This window comes from Cotesia typhae, unplaced genomic scaffold (assembly GCF_013202065.1).
Source record: "Cotesia typhae breed Kobodo isofemale line unplaced genomic scaffold, CoteBio_Ctyphae contig_11, whole genome shotgun sequence".
NCBI classification, from domain to species: Eukaryota; Metazoa; Arthropoda; class Insecta; order Hymenoptera; family Braconidae; genus Cotesia; species Cotesia typhae.
The window spans coordinates 441179-460193 of record NW_027423711.1 but is presented as its reverse complement, the minus strand read 5'-3'; the positions used below and the strand labels follow the sequence as shown (position 1 = coordinate 460193).

Sequence of the window (19015 nt, the reverse complement as noted above, 5' to 3'; positions counted from 1 at the left end):
TCGCATGTAGCCTTAAGATTTTGCCAATAAATCACTACTTTAAAGATTGTACACTAAAACTAAATTATTTTTTCATATGTTTTTATTATATTTTTTACCTAAAAATTTTTAATTTTTAAAATTTTTTTTGTAGAACATTTTTGTGAAAATTCAAATTAAATGATTTATTTCCACCAAGCTTTCGCGTAAAAAATTACCTGGACCTTTCTTCGAAAATTGTATAAATTTTAAGCATATCGTGACATTACAATGTGAAGTTAAAATCTTTTACTTTCTGAGACATATTTACACAGAAAGAAAAAAAATCTTGAGTCAAGCGTAAATTTTCTTATATTAAGAAAATCTTAAGGAAGACTGAAAATTTCTTGAATAAAGTTAAAATTTCTTGAACGAAGTTAAATTTAAGCCAAGAAAATTTCTTTTTGCTCCAAAATAATTTTGGTCTTCCTTATCATTTTCTTGGTTCAAGAAATTTTTTTTTCTCTACAGGGGATGCGTAATAATAAATTACTAAGTTACATAAATTATAATTACCCCAATTTAAATAATTTTTACCATTTGAACCAAATAAAATATGGGATCATCAAACTTGAATTGATCAATCAGAAAAATGACATCTTCATTAAATAATAAATAATAAACAAAAACTTAATAAATTGAATTATTCAGTACATTAAAATATTTTAATTAATATTAATGACATATGTTAATATGAATTTATTGTCCTTGGTATTGGCACTATCTTTAGAGCGACGATTAAACAATGACAACAATGTATTAAAAAAAATAAACAAATGATAAATCAGAGTGTTAGTAATATGCATGTATTTGTTTCTTCTTATCAGACCGCGACAAGTTTAAAAGCAATAATATGATGCGTGTAGTTTGCATGTATTTGTGTATTTTTTGTAATCACAGGGTGTTGTGATTATTTGGCAGTAATACTCATTTGTCATGAAGATGATGCATAATTTATTTAATGTTACGGATCCCAAAGACTCGATTGGACTTTGTAATGGTCAAAGATTAGACGCAGATCGTGATGTGTAATAAGAGCCTCCCCGATATAACAACTCAACCAGATATATCTTAGACGTCTTCTTATGAGGATTAGTCTTTCTAGTAAAGTTGGTCATATATATAAATATATATTTTCAATTAATTATTATTTTATAACTTACATTATTAATTAAAAGGAGCTCTTAATTCACGGATTGTGATGGCGTTTCAACTCGAAGTTGGACCTCTCGATGAGGAGACTAAGAAATTAGCTGAAGTTGAACTTAGAGAAACCCCAGAAAATGTCAAAAATGGCATTGCAACACTTCGTAAACTTCTTGAAGGTAAAAAGTTTAATGTAATTATTATTTTGAAAAATAAATTTTTTGACGGTCTAATTTTTTTTTATGTGACAAAGAATATTTTAATTATTAAAGAGTAAAGGAATACAATAGTAGAATGAATATTATTAAATTATTTTAAAGAATTATTCCTGAGAGATAGGCTGTCATTGTGTAATATCAGTTGAGTTATTTTTGGATGCTTTGGTTACTCCCAATTCGGTGAAATCTTTTATGATAAAAATTATCAAAGAGATTTGTTTTTTCAGAACTTACTCTGATAACATTTTTGTAAATAATTGTCAATAATAAAGTTGTTCAATTATGTGTATAAATTCAAATAAAAAAAATAACATATTGTTATTTATAATTTAAAAATTTTAACAGACTTTGACATGCAAAGCCTGTTTACCGTACGCAATAGAAAAATAACAATCGGAAATAATATAAAATTTATACTGTAAAAAAATTTTTTATTTCAAATTATTGTATTATTTCCGATAAAAAAAATAATAAAATTTATACTGTAAAAAAATTTTTTATTTCAAACTATTGTTATTTTTTTTTTTTTTTTTTTTTTTTCAGAAAGCAAAACCTTGTATTATAGAACAGATGATGAATTCTTATTGATATTTCTTCGACCTTGCAAATTTTATCCAGAAAGTGCGTATGCTTTGATGCAGAGAATTGCCGATTTTAAGGTCAAAAATGCAGCTCTCCTCGATAATTTAATGCCGGATGATGAGAAAACCGCGATTTTTGAGAATAACGTTGTAAATGTATTAAAAGATCGGGATCATAAACGAAGACGTGTTCTTATAGTGAACGCCGGAAAATCATGGGATCCATCGAAAGTGACAGCTGACCAAATGTTTAGAATATTCTATTTAATACATGAAGCCGCGATGTTAGAACCGGAATCACAGGTAAATTCATTTGATATTAAATTAAGCTAATTAGTGATTAGTGGCAAGAAATTAAAGTAATAAGCACCGAAAAATTTATTTCTAGTCATATTTGAACAAGCATTATGAAATTTCATCTGGATAATCTTGGTTATATCATTTCAAAGACAAGTACATCGTACTTTGCTCTCAAACGATAAGTTATTAATGATAGCGCGTACATTTACGAATACGACAATAGTTACATTAAAAAATTTTTAATTCATGCAAAAATATTTTCTTTTCTTTTTTACCATCAATAAATATTTCTTCACGTTAAATATTCAAGTTTTAATTATTATAAATTGAAATTCTAATTTTTATTCTAATATTAATTATGAAAAATTATTAATATCTTTATATTAAAATTATCGTAAATTAATTAGCTAATTAAAATTTTCTGGATTATGTCTATAGCATAAAATATTTCTAAATCTGAGTTTTAGATATAATGAAAGCACTGATTTATTAAGATCAATTTGTAATCAAATTAGAATATTAATTATCGAGTGGAATAATTGCTGAGTTATTTAATTTTACAACTTAGTTAAATTGCGCGCTTAATTAAGCATAAGTTCAAGTTATTCTACCAACGCTCATTTCATCTCAATTAATTTACTGATGCTGATTAATAGGTGTATGTACTTTCCAATTCAAAAGGTTTACACTTTTTAAGACTACTTTATCTTCTTAAATATTTCCTGGGTTAAATCAAGTTTTTGTTTTGGTGCAGAACTTTTGAAACTCAACACATAGTAAAAACTCGACCTTATAAAATTGAACCTGAACCAATACATACTCAAACTTTTTAGTAGATTTCATGAAATCTAACTATTGCATTTGTCCTCATTGTGGAACTTTTGAAAAATTTTACTATTTCTTGACTCAGTTCATCGAGCTGGTTCAGATAATACATACAGTTCAAAACTTTATGTATTATTTTTAAAAAATTTATAAAAAATCTGTCAACTTCATCTCAAAGCTTTTTTTAATAAGCTTTAATTTGCATGTATCACTTTTATAATTTAGCCAGAAATCATATATCTTACGTTATAGTTTAATGAAATTTTTCTCTTGCAGTCGTTTCTAGTAGGTTAAAAAGTTTTTTTTTTTTTTTTTTTTTTTTTTCCAAGTCAGTCTGTCATTACACAGATTTTCACATTACTCATGAGGTACTGTGTAATCAGACGCGTTCCTTTTCTTTTACATGGCGGGTCCCCAGTAGGCCTATACCATGTTGAAATTACTAATGCAATTTAAGATATATTCAAATTCTTTTTTTTTTATTAATCCATGATATGGGGGACATCCATTAATTACGTGAGCTTAGAATGGGGGGGGGGGGTACAATGAAATCTCATCTAAACCGAAGGGTGGATAATCGAAAATCTCACCTCAACTTCAAAAAATATAAAACATTACAGACATTAAAAAAAAATTATTTTGAGTGTTTATTTTGCCCGCTAAAATAAATTTTATGTCTATTAAAATCATTTAGTTCACGTTGTTTTTATGTTTTTTTTTTGCTTTAAATTTTATTTAATTTAAATAAATTAACTATAGCATACTTGAATGGTTTATTATTCTCCCGAATAATAAAAATAATTTTAATTTAAAATATTTTTAGCGTTAATCTCACGTAAGGGGAGGGGGGTACAGACAAATCTCACCTAAAGGGGGAGGAGTCTAAACTGATCGAAAAATAGCTCACGTAATTAATGGATGCCCCCATGGGAAAAATTATTAAATCTAAAGAAGAAATCTACTTCCATTTCGGCTGCCGAATGCCATTTTTGTGAATTTACAATGCCATAAGTCATTATTACTAATAATTTTATTCCAATTCTAGGTACGAGGTGTTGTCGTTATAATGGATTTTGATGGATTGTCAATGAAACAAGTTATGGGGTTATCACCATCATTTAGTATGAGACTACTGTCATTTATTCAAGATGCTTTGCCCCTTCGTTTGAAAGAAGTAAAATTTTGACAGTTAAAATTAAATAAAAGAACAATTATTAATATTTTTTATTTTACAGGTACATTTCGTAAAGCAACCCTTCCTCTTCAATATTGTATGGAATATGTTCAAGCCTTTCACCAGAGAAAAACTTAGAAAACGAATGTTTTTCCATGGATCTAAAATGAACTCTCTACACGCATATTTAGCTCCGAGTCATCTTCCTATGGATTATGGAGGTGAATTACCAGAAATTAATTACACTGCCGCTGATTGGTTTCCAACTATTTTATCATGCAACGATTCTATAAGAGGTAATAAATCTTTTTTTTTTTTAAATTACTGATTGTTTTATATTATAATTTAAATAATGATAAAGGAAAATTTTTTCAGCGTGGAATACGTATGGATATCGGAAAGAATAAAATAATTTAATAAATATCTTTTGCTGTTAAATAGCAATGTTTGTAGCGTAAAAATAAAATAAAATTAAAAATGATTATATCATTATTTTTATAAATTATACTTCAAATTTTAATTGAAATTGTTCCAAAAAATTTTAATGTCTATGTATAATTAATAAATAACATAATAAACAATTGTTTCCAACATTCAAATTCTCACAATGCTTACAGTAAATCTCTTCGACACTAATGTTCGACCGATGATAACACTTTTTCAATATTCATAATATCTAAAAAAATATTAGAAGTAAATCAAGATGCTCATATAGAAATTGGTATTATTTGATTTTCTATGGCTCTTTATACTATACATTGTCTTTAAACGCTCAACAAAAATTAGGTGAATGAATTATTTCCTAAAATTAAAAAATTGCTCTTTCAACGATCTTGACTACTGCCAAAAAACAACATTTAGTTCAACGAATTATCTCAATGAAGGAAAATAAATTTTTTTATCACTGTAGTCTCCTATAATCGTAATTTATTTTTCTAAATAAAATTCAAGCTAGAATTATTTATTTTATCATTTTAAGTGATTAATAAATTTATAATAAATATTTTTGCATTTCTTTTTTTTAAAGTGAAAAGTAGATAACGTTACAAATAATATCATGTTAGTGATAGTATTCAAAAGCTCAAATCGATGTTAGAAATATTTTTCATTCTGTTTGCATTTCTTCATAAGATGGTCGGAATGTGTTTATACTTCATTACCCTCAATAACTTTTTATTCTCCAAAGGATGGAAGATAAATTATTGAATCGTATAAAATAAGCAATTTTTCAAATTCCCGCTAAGAAAATTGAAAATTTTCCACTAAAGGGAAGTTATTGATTTTGATTCGATTTTCAAAAGTCGAGTTTTCATCAAATCTCTACGTTTTGAGGTCTCAGGAAGCCATTCTGACTAATCCCGTCAAGGTGACCGGTTTGTAGAAAAAGAATCAACCGATTTTATTCTATAATACGTCATTCGAAAGGGTTTATCATAACTTAGATCTGATTAGATTTGAGAATTAATCCATCGAGCCGTTCCGAAGAAATTAAAAAAAAAAAAAAAAACCAAAAAAAAATTTTATTTATTTTTTTTTAAATAACTTCAAAGCATGTGGAAAAATCATTTTTTATGCTTAAAAACTGCATCGAATGAATTTTCAAAAATGAAAATCGAACAACGCATTCAAAAGTTATAGTTATTTAAAAATTCAAAAAATTGTGTTTTTCGTTATTATTTTAAAATATCTTCGAGATTTCTCAACCAATTAATATCAACCTATATATTTTCTTATTGTGCTTAAAAAACTGCGTCAAATGCATTTTTGAAAATGAAAATCGAACGACGCATTCAAAAGTGACAGCTGTTCAATAAATACATTTTGAGTTCGAAGAGCTCAAAATATTAAAAACAGTACTTTGAGCTTGAAAAGCTCAAATATTAATCAAAAAATTCATTTTAAGGCGCTTTAAATTCAAACTTAGCGGGAAGTTCTAGGGTTGGCTTGCGCGGTCAACCGATTTCCAGATTTTTTTAGTATTAAACATAAAAACGGAAGTAATAAAAAAAATTTCCATTTAATTAAAATAATTCATCCATTCAATTTCAGACAGTCTCAGTTCTTTGCGTTTAATGTTTTTTTAACATATATGGGATGTACTTTCACCACTTCTAGCATATTTAACTTAATAATGTAGGATCAAATCTAAGTACTTGAAAAAAAATTTTTAAAATATTAGCTTTTTCTTGATCTGTGTAATTTTAATTAAAGAAAATATTATATTTAAAAAATTAGAAAGTCATCAAATTTTATTATTCATTGTTTTTATGTTAATAATTAAAAATGGATTATTTTAATAAACGATAACCGTTTATTGCAGTTTATGATTAAATTAACATGTATTTATCGATTAATTAATAATAGTGGGGAAACAAAGAGTTCATTGATGAGATGATCCAATGATTTTCTTGACAAAAAAACTGTAAGTATAAAAAATTCTTTATTTAATTTAGACTTCATACTATTCATTAAGGATTTTGAGGATCAAAGTAAAATTATTTTCTATGTGGTAAATGAAATCAAACAAATTGAGGACCTTGAGGCATAAAATAGAATTTATATTTTGATTCTTGTGACTAAAATAAGTATATAATGTTACTATTGATACATACCTACACACTGATAAAAAATTGACTTGACTCAAGAGCTAAACTCTTGAACCAAGAATCCCATTTTGAAGAAAATCATTTTCTTCAAAATGAAATTTTTGGTTCAAGAGTTTGGCTCTTGAGTCAAGTCAATTTTTTTTTCAGTGTAGAGATCGGAAATGAAGAAAACAGTAATTAAGATTGATAATTAATTGTTAACATCAGACAAAAGCGTGTAATTAAAAATAAATTTTACATCAACGTACAAAGTAATTCAGATCCCAGTGAATGAAATGTTAATTTTATTTTCAATTCAGCGACGTTTCGCCATGGATCATGGCTTTTTCAGGCATCTATCACATACAAATATAATTACATATTAGCAATATTTCTTGACATAACGTATTTTTTACAAAATTATTAAATAAATTTTAAATGAAATTTCTGTTTCATTCGATAGTATAAAAATTGAAGAAAGGTGTATGTATTATTTATCTGAATTGATTGATCATGTTTTAAAGTAAAATAATTGAAATTGTTCGAGTGTGTTGATTAATATAACACCAGACATTACAGACTTCATTGAAGTCTAGTATATTTATAATTTATTTACTACTAATAATGCGTATACAACAAAGAGTCTAACACAACTTTAATCAGAATTTATTGACATCAAGTCACGTGTACAATCGACATTAGACCTCTCTTAAAATTCTATTAAGTTAGTATAAGTAATATGTTTGGATAATATTAATTATATGTATGTGTAATAAACTAGCATGGTTGTAACAAAGAGATGGCCGAGACCTGGCAATGTACAATAACGGGTCAAGTTAAATGATCAAAGCCAACGACTTGTTGTGTAAAAGTGGAGAAGGAGAAATATATCTCTTGACGACCGGTAATACTATCGCTGACTTTGCAGTTCTTCAACAGTCTTTTTCAGGTACTCTAACGCACAACTGAGTTCGCGCGTTTTTGTTACAATTTAAAGATAATTGCTTGTTTTTATATAAATAAATGATGTTTTATTATCGCTCATTTGTTTTTAATAACAAAATATAAAAGTGTTTGCTTTAAAGGCTTGTAAATTAATTGTTGTGACTAACAAAGTGTTTTTAAAGACTTACATACAAAAAAGTAAATTACTCAAGAAACATTATTTTTTTTAAGTTTACAATTAGTATAAATTTAACAAATCATAATATTTTCAAAAATGGATCTTATAAAATTAAAAACTTTGGGAAGATACGAAGCAACTTTGGACAAAGTTATCAAATCAGAGCCTTTGAAAGTTGGCAAAGTAGTTTTTCAATTAGACCCACATCCTCTCGATAGGAAAATGATCGAAAAAGCTCGAACCGAATTAAATGAAACAGCTGAAGTCGTTACCAAAGCCCTTGAAGAAATAAGAGACTTATTAAAAGGTATCAGAGTAAATTAAAAAATGTTTATTATTTAATTTTTTAGCCTACAATAAATTAATTTTTGTGTTCACTTATCGTTCATTGTATAGTTAGTTTTAATCTGAAAATAAAAATTTATTTTACTTAATAACGAATCGAAACCAGTTTCCAGTGTTGTAATCGTTTATGTCGACATTAAATGCCTATCTCAACATTTTTAAAAGTCACTCACTACTTTATTGAACTTATTATTGTATACATCTATTTATACACGCTTGATAATTACATAAAAAAAAGATTACATTCTAATCACTTATTTCCCAACATTATCACAGAATGTTACAATTTAAAATTGTCATTTTTACTCATTGCGAAATATTTATTATATTTACTAACCACAGAAAGTTTATAAATGTTTATTCTTATGTCATGCATAAATAAACATTATAATTTATTTCGTGAGTTAGAAGTACTATGCAACTGAAAAAATTACGCAATTTTTTTATTTAAATATTCAAATACTTATCTTTTATGAATAGTTATACATGATGCATGATTATTTAAAATTTATTTTCATACAAATCGAGTAACAAAACGAAACGTTAATTAAATAAAAGAAATTTACATTTTATTTTACACGGCAATAATTAAAATTATTGATTTGTGTTTACCGCGTTGATTGAACAAAGTAATAAACAATAATGACAACTGAAACAAATACATTAAGTCATTTTTCAGCGTGACGAGTAATTTATGTTTGGAAAAATAATTCATAGATTATGTAAAGAAATCGTTATTTCAGATTGATAATAATATGCGTATCATTAATTCACATGTATGTATGAGTATGTATGCTATTGCAATCTTATTATTAAAACGAGTATTTATTTGCACATAATTGGTGATACATATCACCTTTGTTAAAATTATACATTCTTATATTAACTTACGGAAGTTTTCTGCATCCAAATGTTAATAAAAGATTTCAACATCAAGCGGTTTTTAATTGTTATTTCTCCATTCATTACTATTAATAATGCTTAATACTAATAAGAAATTAGTTTAATAATGAGACAATTAATATTTATATTTTTTACTTAATTTTTTAAATCATTCCAATATCAATCCATTTTATTTTACAGGAGAACCTGAACTTTATGTTCCTGATGATGATTATTTTTTTGCAAAATTTTTGCGACCATGTAAATGGAGTGCGAAACCTGCATTTGAACTGGTAAAACCACAATTATTCATTACTTTACTGTAGGGAGTAAAGTGGCGCTTAAGAAAATTAAATGTTGATGATTTGATATCTTCTGATGAGTAAATGTATATAATGAGGAAAAATAGGATATTGTGCATTTTAGGAAGAAAGTAGGCTATGATATCTTCAAAAAAAAGTTTCAATTTTTACCATTATTTTCGAGAAAGTTGACATAGATATTTATAAACTAAGATTGTCTAAAAAAAACTTTTTCATGATTTGTTCATTTAATTGTCAATTAATTAATTAATAAAATAGAGCCAACTTTGTAAGCGAAATTTATCTTTCAAAACTACTAAAAGTTCGAAGAGTTTGTAACGTTTATCCTATCATATTTTCTTAAGAATTATTTAAGAAATAAAAACAGATAAACATGACGCCATAGAATGGTCCATAGAAAAAGTATATTAAAACAAATTAAGAAATTAATGATAAGCTGATGAAATGTTTAAAAGTCTCGGTATCGAAATTTAGATTTTCGTTTATCATAATACAATTTGTATCCGTAATTCAAAAAGAATTGATCAACACAGTAAACAAATTCATGATCACACATGAAGCCTCACTTCAGGTTTTTTAAACACTAAGTATGCTGCCTCTCGACTATGAGTTTATTTGCCGCTCATAATTTATTAATGAATTCCAAATAATTTTTTAACTTCAGTGAAAGTAAATTCCACACAATTTTTTTAATGTTCCAGTTAAAAAAAAACACTTTTTTATGAAATTACTAGGTCAAGTATACGTCTTCTTATTTGAACAATTTTATTCATCGAAAAAATCAACCAAAATAATAATAAATTGTTAACTGTCAACATTATTATAATAAATGAAAAAAATTAGGAAAATACGAACAAGTTCGATCAGTTATAAATATGCAACTAGTTATAAGTTGTCTTTTTTAAATAATAATCATTTTCTAAATGAAATTTATAATGTACTTATTAATTATCTTTTAGTGGAATTTTTGCTTGCTAATTTTGTTTGTATTAATCATATTTAATTTTCAAACTTTTGAGAACTTTTTGTAGTTATCTTCATTTGGAAGCTATAATTATTATAATTGATGTAAAATTTTTTAAATCAGTTTGTTTTCGTTTTATTTATTTAATTGTAGTAAAACTTTTTTCTCAGTTTTTGAGACTATGTCCTTACCTGTACTGTTTAAAATAATTACCGTTTGGTCAATGAAAAATATTTATAATTTATTTCTATCTAAAAATAATAAGCATAAAATTTCACTTCTATTACGCGTATTTTATACGCCCACATTTTTTCTCTATTTATCTACAATGATTAAAAAATTAATTGGTTTTAAAAACGTTTTTGTTTCATTCAAAATAGTCAAATTTTTCACGAAGATTTTAATTTAAAACTTTGTCTCTTAAATCCAATTGATTTTTTTATCAGTGTCGATGTTATATTGAAAATCGATTAGCCATTTTAATCGATTAATTTTGATTATTGTTTTTTAACTGCGAAGTATATCAAACTTGTTTAGTGAAAAGATTTTGTTCATTTATGATTTTATAAATGAAAAAATAATTTACTTTCTCTTGCTCTCAAATAACAAGCAAAATTTTAGTAATATTCATAAATCAAGTTTTTTTTTTTGTTTAAGCAGTTGTAAAAATACTAATCACGATAATCGTAAAATAAGACGTTTAACTTTGGTCATTGCTCTCAAAGTTATTAAAATAAAAAAGTCGAAAATCGGCTTATAAACATTAGAATACTCTTTGCCAGAAAATTAATAAAAGTCGTTACGATAAAAAATTCGCTAAAGTTTTCCTTCAAGTCGGAATAGATGCTTCTTTTATAGTCAATGGTATTCTAACTTATTATAATTTTAAATCCGAAAATAACAACAATAAATCTATTGGCCTTCGAGATATCATTCAAATATTATGGTGTTACGTAATAGAGACAAAAAACGTGTTCTTCTTTAGTTACATCAATTTTTTTATGATGCAATATATATAGCTATAAGTTATTATGTAGGATACCTTATAATTAATAGAATTATAGCAATTTATTGATAAATTAATTCATCATTTATCACTATTCATTCATATAGTTAATTAGATATTTAATTTATTAAAGACGGTAGACTAAAACTAAAAAAAAAAAAAAAAAAAATGATTGTTTTCAATGTCTGATCTAAAAAATTTTCTTTTAATAGCCATTTGAGCTTTTAGGAAACAATTTTCAGAAAACGTCTAAATGTATGAATGTGCTTATAAAAAAATATGGTTCTTGGAGTTATCGGAATCCTGATTAAGGATTAAGGATTAATTTCTGAGATCAAGTGATGTCAAGTATAAATATAGTCGGGTATTTAAAAATACTGTTATTAATGATGATTCTCCTTTTAAAATTTTTAAACAACAAAAAATCAAGGGCTTATGACTGCAAAGTACAAGTGACAAAAAAAATTTTTTTTTTCGTGATATTACCCGTACAAAAAAAATTCTTATTCAACATGAATTTAATATTGAAATTCATATTTTGACACAAACATGAATTAGTTTTGAGATCAATCTAAATTTGAAATTTATTTGTACACAGAAATTAGCACGCCAGTAGAACTTCCGATCCTGCTTTAGAATTTTAATTAAGACTTAAAAATACTTTATGTACAAAATTTATCCTAAATATTATTAAATCTTTATTAAAATTCTGAATCACGATTGAAGGTTCTACATGGGTGCTAATTTCTATCTACAATTCAATTTCAAATTTGGATTGATCTTAAAACTAATTTATTTTTGTGTCAAAATATGAATTTCAATCTTAAATTCATTCTGAATCAGAATTTTTTTTTTGCACGGGTGTATTGTCGCAAACTCTCCACTAAGGAGAATTTCCGTAATTCTTCTGTATGTAGTTGATTGGTTGGAAATTGGTGCAGGATCTATCTATTTTAAATAAAAGACTCGGTGTTGGGGTGAATAATTATGATTAATTTATTCCCCAATGGGAGAAAACTCTAGCAATTGCTAGAGAAAAACTCCTTGAAGATAAATGCAATTAAGAGATATGTGAGTGTATATGTGTATTGATATGAATGTATATAATAATTGCACTGTTGTGCAATGAGGGGTGAGAATTGATCTCAGCCGCCGTTAGGTTATTGTGGTTAACCGCCAACCGTTAATATCTCAGTAGAGATGTAAGATGTAATTATGATCAGAAAGGATCGTGTGTTTGTAATCGGAAGAGAATTGACTGTGTGTTTAGAATGGTTTGAAATGACCAGTAGGTTCAAGTATTGAATTTGATCGCTGGGATCGAATCCTTGATCGCTGGGATCAAGTGTGTTATGAGTTTGATCGCTGGGATTGAATCCTTGATCACTGGGATCAAGTTGTATTGTGATCCGAGAGGATCTGATTTATTTATTGATTTAAATAATTTGTTTAAATTAGTAGTTGAATATAATTTTCTATTTGACGCGAGAATTTACTATTGACTTCAATTATTTTCTAAATAACTCGATAATTATTAAATATATTGAATTATTAACGCACTTTGTTTCTTGAAATTCTTGATTTGATTTTAATAAATAAAACGATTAAAATTAGTTAAATAAGGCACATCAAGTGAAGTTAATTTAATAATGACGACTGAATAAATTCAATTAATAATTACAAAATGTAATTAAATGACACTAATTTCAATTATAATCAATTAATAAACGGAATTGAAAATATTAATAAATATTCAAGCTGAATTGAAGATTCTTAACAAACTTTGAACAATAATAATTTATTGCGTCTAATTTATCACGCGACTACAGACAATGGCCGCGATGCTAAACACTAAGTAAGTACGACGTACTTTTTATTAGCGTCTTAAATATTTGACCACGAATTTATGTTGAGTTTGAAAATAATGCACAAATGCCGAGTTAATGAATTTAATTAGGTATGAAAAAATGATATTTAATTGATAATTAATTACGTTAGCAAATAATAAAACACAATGGAATAATTTCTAAGTCAGAGAGAACGCAGATATATTGCAATAGTCACAAGCCCCAGTACAACTGGTGATCATGGCGTCCCCACCGGCCTCGTGCCCCGGGCTCGCCGGTCTTCTTCCCGCTAAGTCATGGGGCGCATGTGCAGCCGCCACTTGACATCGTGTTCATAAGAACGATAACAGAAACCACCATGAGAATGACCCATGTTAGATACCAAGTATAAGTGTTTAAAGCTTGAGTATACTCATGAGAGCGCTCTAGTCAATCTCTTTTGTACAAACATCAAACAACGGGTAATTGAAATTAACTAATAAGTCTGACAATTTTTTGAATTTTTCTTAACAAACAAATTATTATAGAAAAAATAAAATCCCACATGTAGAAGGATTAATAAACTATAAATGGAGTTTTTTAAATATTTTTGTAGCATACTAATTTATTAGTTGAGTAGAACCAAAAAGTAGTCAGATATCTGTTGATTTTCATTGTTAAAATCAAGAGCTATAAAAATCAGCTTCTAAACATGAAAATTTTTTTGTCACTTATATTTTCCTACCTCTACCTCTTTCGAATGATTGATTAAATCAATTTTTTACTATTAACAGATGAAACGCTTCTACCGTTATCGAGTAACGCACTCTCGTTATTGTGATAATCTAACGCCGATTGTTGATCGTCAAATATTTATATCAGGAGTGATAACACCTCTTCCATCACGTACCGATGATGGCTGTCGATTAGTTTTAATAGAAGGTGGTTCTAAATGGAAGCCCAAGGAAGTTACATTAGATCAAATTTTCCGAGGAGTCATGCTGCTGCTTGATGCCGCTATTGTTGAGCCTGCAACTCAGGTAATACGTAATATAAAATAATAGGTGTAATATAAAAATATAAAATATAAAATATTTACTTTTCAGGTCAGTGGAGTTCATGTTATTTTGGACATGGCCGGATTATCTTTAACCCACGTAACTTACTTTACGCCAAGTTTTGCCAGTGCAGTCCTAGAGTGGGTTCAAAAATGTCTTCCTGTTCGATTAAAAGGTGTACACATAGTTAATCAACCTTTCATTTTCAACATGGTTTTTGCTGTTTTTAAGCCTTTCTTAATGGTAAAATATGGTTTTTAATGCATTTGGTACTCATTAGGGTGTGCCAAATGTAACTTCCGTGAAGAACCTTTTAAAATTGGAATTTTGAGTTCCGCTTTTAACATGGGAATGTGTTCGGGCATTTCCTGAGATATTTTGAGGTGAGACGATAAATTTGATTTTCATAGAATTTTTTAACAGGAGCTTAGTTTGGGCATTTCCGCTGAAAATTCAAAATTTGGCCGGAAGTGCCAAATTGAATCTCCTGTTAAATATTCTGTAAAAATCAAATAAATCCTCTTAATACCCCGAAATATTTCAGGAAATTCCTAAACACAGCTGCTGTTAAATGTGGAATTCAAAATTCCAATTTTAAAAGGTTCTTCACGGAAATTACATTTTGGCACACCCTAGTACTCATATTATAACTTCAATAGTGATTTTGATTTTATAAATTTTTTTATCCATCTATTTAGGAAAAATTACGCAAAAGAATACATTTTCATGGTACGGACAAGGCATCATTGACAAAAATAATTGATCGAAAAGCTTTGCCTACGAGATATGGTGGAGACTTAGAATTACCAGCGGAACCAATCGGTCATGCTTTTTGGGAATATTTTTGTAATTTTAAAGAAGAATTTGAAGGTATTTGTGTTTTCAAAAATATTTAAACATTCACATATTCGAAAGAAAACTAAAATAATTCAATTAAAAATTTTTCAGAGGCTGATAAGCTTGGTTATCGCAAAAAAAAGTAATTAAGTTGAAAAGTATGTTACGTTTTGAGACACATTTTCTTGAAAAAATTAAACTATTATTATCATGCGCGCTGAAGGGCACAAAACCGAACAGAATTCCGAGCAATCGTTGGATATTGAATATTTACATCAAATTTTTCTTCATGGTCACGTCTTTTCTCTTTCGTTCATTCTGTAATGATAGAAAAATTAAATGCTGTGTAGAAAGAAATTGAACAATATGATTTCAGACCATGGTGAAGTTAACTATTCGAGCTGACGCAAAAGATTTTAATTTAATTGTAGCCATGCCTAAAATTATAATTGGATTAAGGAATTTAAACTGTAAAAAGCATGTAGTTATGTGGACAATTAGTTGAAGTGTATGTTGCTGATCTTGAGATATTAAATGTAATTGACAAAATGCAGTACAATTTTAATGCGCTGTCAATGCAAGTGGTATATCAAGCGAGAAATTTTATTTCTGAATTATTTACATTTCTTATTCTTAAAGCAAATGAACTGTATAAAAAATAAACATGATCTTTTAAGATAGTTCCTCCATGGTATAATGCGGTCAGAGAGCATTTACTATAGTCAGAAGGTTCATACTATTGTCAAATCATTATTTACTATAGAAATACTACATCAAAATGACCAAAAATGGCCAATAAAAATGTTTAAATTATTATATTTTGACAATAAAACGGTGGTGCTACTTTTTTTTTATTACTTGTTCAAAAAAACATTCTTCTTGATTCTGCTAGTTTTTTTTTTCAAATTCTGTCGAGGAGTTTTTTTTTAGATAGATTTCGTTGGGAATCTAACTATTGCATTCGTCTTCATAGTGAAGTTCTTACTCGATTTTGCTATCATATCCCTGATTAAAAATACTGATTGAAAAGAATTCAAAAGTATGAAATTTGAATTCTTTTTAATTATTTCAATTCTTTTGTTTGTATATATAGATATACAGTTTGCATAGAGTGACCGCTTCTCAATTCTTTTCAATCAGTATTTTTAATCAGGGATGTCATAATTAGTCAAGTAAGTTCCAAAAATACAATTGGTCAAAAATTTTATATGTATTTTTTTTTTCGAGTCTCGATTGAAAAAATGTTAGTTTTTTATGATTTAAGAGCCCTCTCCAAAGGACAGCTCAAAAAAAATTTTTTAAAAGGTCGCTCCAAATTTTTTTAAATTTATAAAATCGTCAAAAATCGATTTTTTTTTTTTTAATTTTTTTTTCTCGTTACGGTATAATTTTATGGACCAAAAAAAAATAAGATTCTGAAAGTTTCAGTTCAAAATTAAAATTTTGAAAGGCCGCTCATAATTTTTTTTTATTTATTAGTGCATTACTTTAGATTTTTTCGAGCGACCTTTTAATATTCAAATTAAAATTCGATACATTTTTTTTTTTTTTATTTAGTACAATAATAAAACTACGAGATGAACTAAAAATCAAGCATAACATAGAAAACATAATCTATTTTTAATTTAATAATTTTATATAATCAAATAAAACATTTGAACAATATTTCAATAACTCACCGGCTAGGCGTAGGTTCGAATCCCAAGCTGGTTTTAGAAACCAGCTTGGTTGAGAATCGACCCTTGGCGTCTACGTTAAGATTTTCACAAACCAAAAAGACCCCAATGTACCACTTCCAGCAGTTAAAGTCGGCGATATGATCGCAGCAGTTCAAACCGACTCTAAATAATAATTAATTAAAGAAAAAAAAATTATGAGCGACCTTTCAAAATTTAAATTTTCAACTAAAACTTCCAGAAACTTATTTTTTTTTGTCTATAAAATTATACTGTAATAAGAAAAAAAATTTTACAAAAAAAAATTGTGTGTCAGCTCCGACGCACGACTGGAGTTTACTTCTTACGAGCAATTATATCGTATATATAGATTAGTAAATGATGGTAAATAAAATTAACTATTATCTTACTCGAAGCATACATGATACATTTTTTTACATTAATTATACAATTAATTCGTCAAAATAGTTAACTCTATTAACTTGTTAATATTTTTAAATCACAAATTAATATTGATAAATATAAATAAATAAGTTGTGTGTAAATTCCAATAAACATCAGAAATTTGTTTAAGGAACAATTTTTCTTTTAGATATCATTACTTGTATCGAAGATTGAAATTCCATGAATAAATTTTCAATTATCTTATGAACAACGCATTTGTTTATAACGATTTTTTAAGCAATAAGAGATAAAAATTTAAAAAAATTATTTTTATGCAGCTTCGGATAACATAAAAATAGATCATTAATAATATTTTGAAAAAATAAATTTTTTCGATGAATAATTTAAGTTTTTAATTTTGCAACAACAAATATTATTGATAAAAAACTGAAAAATCAAAATTTTTAAATTTTTCCAATGGGGATCTATTCTGAAGCCTTTCAAGAATTGTTTCAAGAGAGAAAAAAATCTTCAAATTTATAGTTCAACAATTATTACATTTGCAATGTAAATGTTGAAGTAGAAAAAATTATTAATTAACTATTGCATAACTAATTGAAAAATTGGGATAAAAATTTCTTTTAGACAGATGATTGTTTATTTATTTATCCATTAGGCCCCTGATTTTTTTCATTTCTTAAGAGAAGTAAGCCTGAAAATCACGAATTTTCATATTTAATGTTGTGCTTCCTAGACGGTAAAAAATTCTGAAACTTCGGGGTTTATTAGTAAACGCTATTTAAAAACCGTGAAAAAAAATTAGCGAAATCTGTAAAAAAGTGGTTGGATGGAAGAACTGTCTATTTTAAAGTTGAAATTACCAAAATAATCATATCTAAAAAAACTCAAATGTTGGCAGCAGACACTTCAAAAATAAACTTTGTGAATTAAAACTTAAAGGATACAATCAATTGATAATAATTTGAAAATTCGAGTAAGCATTCAGAACTTATTGTCGTCTGAAGTAGTTTTGTTTTATTCCACGTCACATAATATTTGATTTTTACGCATATTTACATCGAAAGTTTTGAATACTTTTTTGTTTAACGAGAAAATAGCATTCTTCTATTTTGAAAAAAAAAAAAAATAAATAAATAAAAGAATTAACACGGTAAAGAACTTTTCCGTAAACTATAGTAAGAATTCAAACCGTCGGGTTGCAGATATGATGCAAAAATCCCCGGAGTTTAAGGAAAAAAATAGGATATTCTAATTCATATGTGATTCAACTTTCTTGATCATTACACATGGGCAGAAATATTCTTCTTTCTCCTTTTGAATGTTTCAAGATATTCGGAGTAAAGAAATCTAGTCATTTGATTTTATCGAACATGAGAGAGAATTTGAAACGTGCCCATGCGGAGAGTTACATCTCAGTAAACAATAGTAGCACTTTCAACATATTATTTAGAGTAAATTAAATGTTTCGTATAATGTAAAATGTAAATATATAGTTTTTTATTATGGAATTTATAATTCGTTTTCATAAAATATTATAGAAATAATATTCGTAATAACATATGTTTATGTAAACCTATGCAGTGAAATTTTAACTTCGTAATAATTAACCTTGTTAATCTTTAAAATGGTGTAATATGAATTTCGTGCAAATATATTTGATTGTTTTATGGTTAACTTACGTTGATGAAAAATAATTCATTTATTAGTATTACTTGATCTTTTT

At 26.8% G+C, this 19015-nt stretch overlaps 1 protein-coding gene across 1 annotated transcript; it reads left to right on the top strand.

The window, feature by feature from the left end:
- Window positions 1-1088: 1088 nt before the first annotated feature.
- On the top strand, window positions 1089-18966 carry LOC141526539 (clavesin-2-like). The gene is made up of 12 exons (XM_074241576.1): window positions 1089-1122; window positions 1197-1343; window positions 1926-2266; window positions 4134-4262; window positions 4324-4558; window positions 4638-4657; window positions 8049-8277; window positions 9399-9490; window positions 14111-14356; window positions 14423-14617; window positions 15073-15244; window positions 15323-18966. The coding sequence occupies exons 1-12, from the start codon at window positions 1104-1106 to the stop codon at window positions 15355-15357; spliced, it is 1860 nt and encodes a 619-aa protein (XP_074097677.1). The 5' UTR covers window positions 1089-1103; the 3' UTR covers window positions 15358-18966.
- Window positions 18967-19015: the final 49 nt, after the last annotated feature.